General features: G+C 33.1%; 2 protein-coding genes across 2 annotated transcripts; both read right to left on the bottom strand.

Moving 5' to 3' along the window:
- Positions 1–333: 333 nt before the first annotated feature.
- Positions 334–3391, bottom strand: LOC124837682 (eukaryotic translation initiation factor 5A-2). The gene is made up of 5 exons (XM_047313124.2): positions 3223–3391; positions 1502–1624; positions 1373–1429; positions 804–878; positions 334–673 (listed from the first exon to the last, which is right to left on the bottom strand). Exons 1-5 carry the CDS (start codon positions 3343–3345, stop codon positions 569–571), a joined length of 483 nt encoding a protein of 160 aa, XP_047169080.1. The 5' UTR covers positions 3346–3391; the 3' UTR covers positions 334–568.
- Positions 3392–6298: 2907 nt separating this feature from the next.
- Positions 6299–9992, bottom strand: LOC124837685 (putative LRR receptor-like serine/threonine-protein kinase At2g24230). Its single transcript, XM_047313128.2, has one exon. It carries the CDS (start codon positions 9057–9059, stop codon positions 6495–6497), a length of 2565 nt encoding a protein of 854 aa, XP_047169084.2. The 5' UTR covers positions 9060–9992; the 3' UTR covers positions 6299–6494.
- Positions 9993–10934: the final 942 nt, after the last annotated feature.

Below are 10934 nucleotides of genomic sequence, written 5' to 3'. Positions count from 1 at the left end.
TAATTTGTCAAGAACATTAGTTTGCTTAAGAAGAAGGTTTGTTTTCTTTTTAAGAAGTTAATTATATTCGATTAGATTTTAAAAATAGTTGTAAATAGAATATGAAATGAAAATAACATGACATGTATAATATTTCTTTTACCCAAAGAAAAAACATTGAAATACTTTTGTTCCTCAAATACTTTTTTTTATATAAAATTGATAGGAAGTAGAATTATCGTTAAAAGTAGTTGTTAACTTTACCACTAATCCCAAAATGAAGATGGCTATCCAGAAATTCACTAGTCACTATCCTTCATTTATTCGTGTATCATCTGATAAGTGCACAGAGAGTAGAAATAGTATTATATATTAAACTCAACAAACACAAATAAACACGAGACATTTATGAGAATTTCATCCAATCCAAGACCGTTGTTGTGCAAGGATTTAAGTTTTTCAAGCACAGGCAAATTTCCATCCGATGAAATTTATTTTGCACACATGCAACGGAAAATATAATACTACCTGTTAGCAACACAAGAATAAAAAGCATGCTATCAGCTACAGCTACAGCCATAGCATCATTTTAATTTTTGGGACCGATGTCCTTCAAGGCACAGATCTGCTCTTCTCCCATAGCAGACATGACAGAAACCACAAGATCTTTTCCTTCAGCAAAACCTTCTTTAATCTACATACAAAAGCAAACAAGCAATAAATTAATTAACGAGGCAGAGTTCTTATTGGGCATAAAATCGTATCTCAAAATAAAACAAAATTAAGCAAGGAAAGCAACTCTAAAAATTATTTTAGCAAGACACCTGAGAAAGCAGCGAGTCATCAGTGGGAAGCCTAAGATCATCCTTGGTATTTCCGTTATCAGTCAACAGACTCACCTAAAAGAAATCCACAGCAATTGGTTAAGAATGCTTTGCTACTCTCAAAAATCATAATAATCCAACTACTTTTTCTTGCTGATTACATTCTTGCGTTGACAATAACACTCTGAGGGTAATAATTTGGCATCCTTTTACTTGTTTAATTTAACCAAGCTCAATTATTCGACTTAAGAAATATATCAAGTTAGAAGTGCACCCAAACGCATCTTGGATTATGTACCCAAAGAGGGGATCTTATCTTGAATTTAATGTAAAGATTTCAATGAAAAAATTGATGATAAAAACACTTGGAATCAATGAGATTCAAGTTTCTCTATGTCACGAAAGTATTTATCTTCTAAAGCAACCTTCAACAAAGAATTATCTAAATTCTCAGAAAATGGTATCCTCGGCAATGTAGATGATAAAAGTTTCTCTCGTTCTCTTTCTCATTTTACAAACCACAAAACAATTCCGCGTAACCTGGAGTTGGAAGTAAAAAAAAAACTTACAAAGCCATCTTCAGATATATCAATCAGCTGATAGTCAGTGCGGTTCACGTGTGGAACCTGCAAAAAGAGCAATTATGATTGAAATGCATCACTAGCAAATATTACATACACAAGTGAATGCAGTATTACATCACAGTTGTGGGAAGATGGAACGATATCTTCAAGCTTTTTCCCATTAAAAATATCAATGGCAACAAAGTGGCATTTTGCATGTCCATGCTTGCCTGTTTTTGATGTAGAAACTTCTACGACCTGTTAACATAAATTAAAAACCAACAGGTGAACAAAAGTGATGTTTACTTAACTGGCTATCTCAAACTCAAATCAAAATAACAGACAAATAGCAACAAAATCTTATCCCATTAGGTGAGCTCAAATACCACAGACAAATAACAGCAATACTCAAAATGTTTTGTATGGAATATGGAATATTTGCTAGAACCAAAAATGGGAACTAGATCATACACCATATAGAAAAATAGCAACACAAATAATAAAATATTAAATTTATAACATAAATACATTGTTCATAAATCAAATTGTCATAACTCACTCAAGTAGAAAAAGTATTTAAAGAAAAGACAAGTTTTGGAAGTATGTAGTATTTAGTAACAAACTAAAACTAAGCAATAAAACTTGGTGTCATGAATGGACTCTGATAAGTAAGCAAGCACTTGGGAAACCGACCCTCAAATGTTAACCATTAAGGACTGAGAACCAAGACTCAAATATTCCAACGAGCATCCCATACTACTCGATGTAGCACTTGGGCATCCCAAAATACCTTAGTTCCTATCAGAATCATTTGTACTAAGTAATGGTACTGAACAAATCCAATAAAGGTACACAGCAGCTATCCATGAGAACCTATGCAGGATAGATTGATTTTATGTTAAAGAACATATTTGTGAAGCATAGTTACATGTGTGTTAAGATTATGGGTGAGAAACAGCGACAGACGCAGCAATTTCTTGCGTTTCATTTTGGTATCAAGAAATTGATAAAAAAGGTGCAAATTGTTCAGGAGCCCTTGAGATTATTATACAATAACATACCTGAAAAAGAATACTCGTATGCGCCACAAAAATATTGACAAAACATGCCATCAACCAGGAGAGTGGGACAATATAAAGGTACAAAGCAACCATCTTTAGGCATTACGAGATAGAAATAGGACACAATCCATATTTTATTTTGAGTAAGGACAAAAGATCAAGCAAAGCAATCAGTGTGCACCCTCACACTAAATGGTAGACTCACACCATAAAACACCAATAGTGATATCTCCACTTAAAAAAAATCCCTCTTCTTAAACCCTCATCAGCATCATCATCCATTCACCTTTTGTTCATACTTTCTCTTTCTTCATTCCTTAATATTTGTTATCCACAATCCTATAGCTGAATCATGCAAGGTGCACGCTATTAGCATCTACCGTCACGCACAAAACATCATCTCTCCACTTAAGACGAGATCGAATAAAGACAATCCATCTAACGTTCCAAACTTTTAGGTTCTTTCCACTTTCTGCAATTCCTTTTCAGCAACAGAAACTCCGAACTTCCTTTCATAATTTTTTAATACAAATTATTTTTAATTCTCTAATCACTTCCTTTCTATCCAAATTATTTCTCTCTTTAAACCGAAAAAGTTCTATCCAAAATAAAAAAAATTAACCTATCGAATCTAAAACAAACAAACAGACGCTACACCGATATTTCTCAGAAAAAGCTGAGTTGAGTTCCTGCTCGATGCAATATACGAGATCAGAGTGAAAATCACAGTGAGAAAATCCACGTGCAAATAAAATCGTGTAACTGAAAAATAAAAAATGAAGAAAATTATAAAACCTTGCAAGGCCTAGATTTAATGACGATGTAACCGTTCTTGCGAATGGTACCAGCCTGCTGAGGATACGTCTTGGACGCTCCTGCATCTGCGTGAGAATCGAAGTGATGCTCTTCGTCAGACATATTCACCCTTCTCTCTTTTTCTCTGAACAGAAAATAAAAACTACAAAAAAAAATATGAAGAAGAAGGACTGAAGGAGAGTCACTACTACACTCTCGAATGTGGTCCCCGTGTTTTTTATTCTAATCCCCAGATTACCCTCACCTAATTCACTGTTTTACATCCAACCCTCACCCTTCATTAACTCTTATCGTAACCGTTGCTTATTTTCAAACTAATATAATTATTTTAAAATACGAATAAGTTTTTATTTAATTTTAAAAATTTCAATGTCGTAAATGAATAATTAATAAATATTAACAACTTAAAAAAAATATAATGCACAATATTAATTAAAAATGGTTTTATACTTTCATTTGAATTTGATATACTTTTTATAATTTTATTTTATTCTTGATAAATTTTAATTTCTAATTGTTATATTTTACGTTAATTAATAAAAGTAATCGTTATCCAATTCTTGTTAAATGAATCTACGCATTTATATGTAGTCCGGTCAGCATTCTCTTATTTTCAATTGGGCCAAGCCCAATAAAAAAGATCAAATTTTATAATGATTATTAAATGGGTATTTGATTTCTATATGTTTAAATTTGATTGTGGTTGGATTTCAAGGTGGGAAGATAATTTGTTCACACTTAAAGAAATATTATTTAAGAAAATAGTTTAAAAGTGGAATACAGTTTGTGAATGTGACAGTGTATTGTCAACAGATGACAAAAGGGCCAAAGCCCATAAAATTATCTGGCCCAGAGAAGCAGATGACTAAACTTTTGGTATCATCTTTTTGCTGCAGTGAAACATGTAAAGGGATTTTTCCAACTGTTGGAAAAAGACTACACAGAAATTCCCACAATCTCATGTTCTATCTTTTATTCATTACCAAATGGATAAAGTATTCTAATTAAAATTCCTTCCAAACACGTCTCATTTAAAACAAAAAGACAAAATAATTGCAATCTCAACCAGAAAAGACCAAAACATTGTAAGAGGTATTCAAATAAATATGTTTCACTGTCATAAAATAAAAATACAATGGATATAAGATTTCTAGAAAAGTGAAAGAAGGAAGAAATAATTAAATTATTTTATATTTCAATTTCTGAAGGATATAAGATTATTGAATATGATAGAAATAAATAGTCAATTGAAAATAACAGTTTAATTAATTTCTTAAAATATAACTTTTAAATATTTTTCGTTTCAAATTTAAATTGAACGTTGTATATACATATGATGGAAGAAGAGGCATGGGTGGAACCAACCAAGATGATCATTCAAAATTATTTGCAATCATGGTGCCTCCATTGTTAAGCATGTGGAGATGTTATCTTGCATGCATGTGATGCTAAATGAGATGTTGTGTATATTGGGTAAATAAAGCCGATAAAAAAATACATTTTCATTTGTGCGTATATACCATAATATCTCAACAATTTTTTTTAATAAATTTTTAATATGTTGCTATTTTATTAATCGGTATAATTAAAACGAACCAATCACAAATTATCATTATAAAAAAGTTGTCAAAACATTGTTAAAAAAAAATTTTCACCAAACAAATTCATATTTAGGATTTTCACGACAGACAATAATTAATTTGTCATTAGTTTATTTGGTTTGATTGATTTATTTGTTGACAAAAGTAGTTTGAGCTGTTACACTCCACTTCAATTTATTCCAACGTCATTATCATTTGGGAGTTCTCTCATTCAGGCCGTTGGTTTTTTACCCCATTTTCAGCAGCAGCAAACAATTTTTTTGGCACGGTTCATAGAATGAAATCAAACCGGTTATAATCTAATAATAAAATGATGTGTATAAATTTATAATTAGGTATGAGTTTTAACTTCACAATTTTTTTAAATCTAAGATATTTTAGTTATTTCATAAAAATGAAGAAAATTCATTTATATGTAATTTAAATAATATGTACTTCAACTTTTCGGAATGATTGAAATCTCTCTTAGAACATAAAGTAAAGAAAACTAATATAAAACAAACCTTTTTCATAGACTAAATTTACTTTATATATAAAATTAACTTTAAAAACATTTTTAAATAAATAAATTTATATGTAAATCAATTTTTAGAAGAGATTATTTTAGTTCATTTTTTTGATAAATCTTAATAAGAAAGTTTTGTTAAATATGTTTTTAATTCTTAATATTGGATGTGAAATTGAAATTTGTTTTGAACTTTGATATATTTTGGTTTTCAAACTTTAAAGATTAATAGATGTAATCATTGACTTAATAATTTTAGTTTTTTTGGATTTGTTAAATAGTATTGAAGGTTGGCATTTAAGTTAATTTTCGTTTTTTTGGATTTGTTAAATAGTATTGAAGGTTGACATTTAAATTGAAATATATCAAAATGATATAAATAACTCATATATTATTTTAAAATGTGTTTGATATGTTCAAAAGAGTTTATTCTGAGTTAAAATGATTATATTAATTTATTTTTTAAGTTTATGAATAAAAAATTGTCAAAATTTGAGACAAAAACGAATTTTAATTTTACATTTTAAGTATAAAAATTAAAAACATATTTAAGAGAAGAAAATTTAGTCAAAGATTTCCGGTTTTTACTTTTCACATTTGAAAAAGATGGCAGAGGCTACATAATACCGCAATTTTCTGTGATGGCTTTGCCGTTCGGATTCTTGCATCTGCCTTGCCTTCAACTTCACGTATCTCTGACAAACATTTTATAGTAAAACCATTTACTTATAAAATCAGCATGTGTTTCTCTCAACATTGACCAATGTAAGTTTGAATTATTTTATGAATTAATTATGATTATATATTCTTGTTTTGTTTCAGTTAATCTTAAACACCATTGTAAAACCTGAAAGGCTTAAGCAATGTTTGTGAATTTGGGGTAACTGAAACATTGAAAAAAATCATAGTAAAATCACAAGTTATAGTTGAAAGATGAGGTTTCACTGTATATTCATCATCAAAGTATTTTTGTTCATTTACCGGAAGTGGTGGGGGAAAATGAAAAGAGATCAACATTGAAGAACTCATAACTGCTTTACATTTTCTCCTAGGAAGCTGAGAAGCTCACAAGAAAAATAAAAGAGTAAAAATGGAAGAAAATGCAATGAAAGAAAAAGACCTAACTCATTCTCATAATGCTAATACTAATCAGCAGTAGGTTCAATATCCTTCAGAAGTCCAACTATCTGTTGCATGCTTGGTCGTTTGAAGGGACGGTCAGCAGTGCAAAGATAAGCAATCTTAAGGGCCTCTTCCATTTGTTCATCCGGTCCTGTGTCACGAATTTTTGGATCAATAGCATTTGAAGATTGGTTCTTTTTCACAAGTCCTCTCACCCAACTCACCAAAGTTGCATCTTTATCATCAGGGTAGTCATCTCCAACTGGCTTTTTTCCAGTTACTAGCTCAAACAGCACCACCCCAAAACAGTACACATCAGATTTTGGAGTTGGGGTGTCATATTCTGGTTGAGAAAACTCCGGTGGAACATAACCAGGTGAGCCACGCGCAATTTCATCATCCAAGCCACTTCCGAAAATCTTGGCCAGTCCAAAATCAGACAACCTCGGCTCCAAGTCATAATCCAAATAAACACTGCTAGCCTTAACTGCTCTGTGAATTATTGGAGGAGAGCAACCGTGATGCAGAAATGCCAACGCTCGAGCCGTGCCAAGGGCTATCTTGTGGCGAAATCTCCAAGATGTCAGTAACCCTTCAGAGCCAGCATTTTGAATTCCATTGTTGTCTGTTTCTTCCCATGTGTCTGTGCTCCAGTCATCTGTGCTTTGTACCCCAAGTGGCAGGTCGTAAAGCAGGTTTTGCAAGTTACCATTCTCCATGTAATCGTATATGGCAATTCTTTGGTCCCCAGCCACACAATATCCGGTTAAAGGAACAAGATTGGGGTGCTTGATTCTACCAAGAAACTCTAGCTCTCTTGCAGCCTCCTCATCTGTTAATGTAGAACCAACAACCAAAACTTTAACTGCCACGTGAATACCACCAGGCAGAAATCCTCTATAGACTGGTCCAAATTTTCCCTCAGCCAAAAGGGTGCCTCTGTCAAAGTTGGAAGTTGCAGCCAAGAGGTCTGCAAATGTGATGTTCAACAATGGCTTCTCAAAGATTACTACTGGGACTGAAGTTGCTTGCTTAACATCAGCCACCCAAGTTGTTGAATCAGTCTGGAATGAAAATGGACCTGAAATGTTTTGTTCTTCTTTGTACGAAGATTGTTTGAATTCCCACATTTTTGTTTTCCTTCTGCAACCAAATGCTAGAAACAAAAGTCCAGCCAGCACAAAGATCATTGAGAAGGTCAGTGCCAGGGCCAGCTTCATTCCCGTGTGTCCATTGTCTCTTCTTTTGAAGAGTCGTGGATTTGCAGCAATTGGACAACTGTTCAATGATCCGAAGAATGCTGTTTGCAGGATCTCAGGTTTGATTTCAGAAGCACAAAGTGTTAGGTTATTATAAGAGAAGTTGTATGTCTCCATCCCAGGGAGCTTCTCCAAGACAGATTGAGGGACTGCTCCTGTTAAATTGTTGTTTGAGAGGTCTAAGACTCGGAGGTGTTCATTCCTCAGTGAGGGAATTTTCCCACTCAGATGATTCAAAGAAAGATCAAGTGCACTCAAATTGCTTAATTGTGAGATTTTACCAGGAATTTCACCGACAAGGCTGGTTTTGGACAAGTTCATATATTCCAAATTCAGGAGCATTTCAATTTGGGGAAATTTCTGCATGGTAAATCTATTGTGTGCAAGATTAATGTGTTTTAAATTCAAGGACTCGTTCAAATGTTGAAAAAACTCCCCACTAAGCTTATTCTCTGACAAATCTAGGTAAACTAAATGAGACCAGTTGTAACCACTAAAGTTGTATAGTACCTGTGGAATGTGGCCTTGAAATTGGTTTCTGCTAATGTCCAGAACCTCCAACCTTCCCTGAAACATGTCCACAATGGAACCCTGAAACGAATTCCCTGATATGTTGAGATTAGCAATGGACTTTAACCCAGAAATATCTGAAACACGACCATTAAAATTATTCCCAGCAAGGTTCAATATCCTAAGCTTGGGAAAAGAAGCACCAAAACCATCTGGAAGTGTTCCATTGAGCTGATTTGATGAAAGATCAATTGAAACTAGAGACTGGCACTTGAGAATCCCATAAGGTATGTTGTGTGCAAACCTGTTGTGGTTGAGTTTGAGGACCCTTAGACTCAGCAGTGAGCAAACAGTTTCAGGAATTTCCTCAGAGAAATTGTTGCTGGACAAGTCAATGCTTTCTAGCAAACCAAAGTTGCCAATGTTGCTAGTCAGTGAACCAGAAATATGATTCGAGGAGAGATTAAGGTTCTTGAGGGAGCTTAAGCTCCAAAAATCTGAAGGCAAGCCAGTGATATTGTTGTGGCTAAGATCTAGAGTTTGAAGTTTGCCTAGCTTGCCTATGGTGTTATCAGGTACAGTGCCAGAGAGGTTCATACCAGAAAAGACTAAGCCAACAACATGTTCTCTATTGGCATCACAAGAAACCCCTTGCCATGAACAGACAGAAGCAGAGAAATTGTAGGCTTGTGAGGATGCTAAACTCGTATGCTTCAAGAACGCAGATACAAAAAACTCATCAGTATTTGGTTGCTGAGATTCCAAATGCTTGAACAAAAGTACCAAAACCAGAACAGAACCAAACACTCCCAACCCCATCAAGGAGTGATGTCGGCTACTTGCAAGGGATGCAAGCCAACAGAGGAAAATGCTCCCTCAGAACTTCAAAACATATCATCAAGCATGGATTTTACAGTAAGAAAAATCTCAGCCAGGGAAACAACTTTTTTACCGCACAATATAGCATAGAAGGACAAAACACATGCTAAAGGACGCGGTAGTTGAAAGAGTAAAAGTACAAAGCACGGACTTATAAAACTAATACTACTTTTTTTCAGAAAAATCAAAGCCACTATGATAAAATGAAGATTGTGGACTGTAAACAAGAGAATGTGAACCAGTTTGTCTGGATGTGAGGATCCCCGAAAGCAAACAAAAAGAAGGATAGATAAAGAAACAACCGATGCAAGAAGCAAACTATTGGCTTTGTCTGGACTCAAAGTTGCGGAAAAGCTGTGATGCTTTGGTTCTGTGGCAGAACTTTTTGTGTAGAGACTTAGTTTTCAAGAGGGCTTTTTCCCCCTTCAAAAGAGGCAGAGACAGCGCAACATGCAGTGAAGTGTTTACAGGGAAAGATATGTGAATGAACTGTGCAGTGCTTCAGCTTCATAAATGGGAAGAAACTGAACCCATTGACGAGACGGTTGGTTATGGTGTGAATATATCAGATTTGTTGGTGTGAATTCAATGATTCTTTGTTGAGTGAGGGAGGGTGTTTATCACCATTTGGAGAAAAGAAAAGAAAAGAAAAAGAAAGAAAATAAAAGTCTCTTTAGAAGCTGATATCATAATTATATGACGAAAAAAAAGTGAGAACATATCATTTCTTGTTCTCTTTTTACAGAAACCTCTGCGATGTTATACTTAGTGGTTTCATTAACCTGTGTTTATTTTTAAAATAGTTCATGATTAAAAGTTTAAAGAAAGGGATTTTTAGAAATATATTATATAACTTACCTATCATATAAAATTCTTAAGAAAAAAAGGGGACCAACAACATGACCTCGATTTTGTATGACCCTTTTGACGAAAGTTATGATCTTTGGGGTGAAAATTAATGTTTTTATTTTGACAGAGTGAAATTAATGTTGTTGGTACTAGAAAAAGCAGGAAACAGCATTGGCTTGTTGGTTGTTACCAGCATCTTTACTTTATAACGGTGGTTTCACAAGCCAGCTCCAGTCCCCTCAAGAACTTAAATAATTGTGTTATAATGAAGATCATTTCAATGGGTTAGCTAGGGTTTTTGGTAGAAATATAGTGTATTTGTTTGACTTTGAAACATAGAAAATGGCTAATTTCTAACCCCATTTTCCCAAGTGAGTCTATTGTTTTGCCCTTTTCCCACCTTAATTTGTGCTTACTAGGTTGCCAATTACATAGTGGCACTATCCAAGAATCTACCATGTGGACCCTTTGTTTGGGTTCCATTCTTCACTTCAAAACAATAATATATTTCAATCTGGGGTTTTGAGTCCTTCGGCTACTTTGTCGCATCACGTGAACCTATGTCAAGGTGTTGATTTTTCTCACAGCAAGGTTCAGTTTATGTTTCTGAGATAATATTAAGTTGATTTTGTATTTGTTGGAAGTTTGATTGAAGGTTAATTTGAAGGATACAAGTGAGTATAAATTTAATTTTACGATGGCTTAAGTTAAATTTAAAGTTTATTTTTTTAAATATTTAATATTATTTTATTTTTTATGAATATTTATATTTTTATTACATTTACTTATTTACTTTTATTAAATTATTTTATTATCATCGCAATTAAATATTTTATATAAATTAAGAACAACAATAAATATATTACAAAAGCAAATTTGTTAAAATTTATTAAGAAAAATAAACAGAATAATTAGTTTAAAATAAATTAAAAATAATATTTTATTGAAAACTAAACATATCTCACC

Source organism: Vigna umbellata, chromosome 1 (genome assembly GCF_029865625.1).
Source record: "Vigna umbellata cultivar VRB3 chromosome 1, Vumbellata_1.0, whole genome shotgun sequence".
Classification (NCBI taxonomy): domain Eukaryota; kingdom Viridiplantae; phylum Streptophyta; class Magnoliopsida; order Fabales; family Fabaceae; genus Vigna; species Vigna umbellata.
This window is presented reverse-complemented; position numbering and strand designations above follow the sequence as displayed.

Bases quoted from the DNA above. Each gene is read 5' to 3' on its own strand.
- LOC124837685 (XM_047313128.2), bottom strand. From the start codon at position 9,059: ATGGGGTTGGGAGTGTTTGGTTCTGTTCTGGTTTTGGTACTTTTGTTC.
- LOC124837682 (XM_047313124.2), bottom strand. From the start codon at position 3,345: ATGTCTGACGAAGAGCATCACTTCGATTCTCACGCAGATGCAGGAGCG. The intron at 1,430-1,501 runs GTAATACTGCAT...CTCTTTTTGCAG, and splicing joins CATCTTCCCACAACTGTGAT to GTTCCACACGTGAACCGCAC. The intron at 879-1,372 runs GTAAGTTTTTTT...GATTTCTTTTAG, and splicing joins ATATATCTGAAGATGGCTTT to GTGAGTCTGTTGACTGATAA.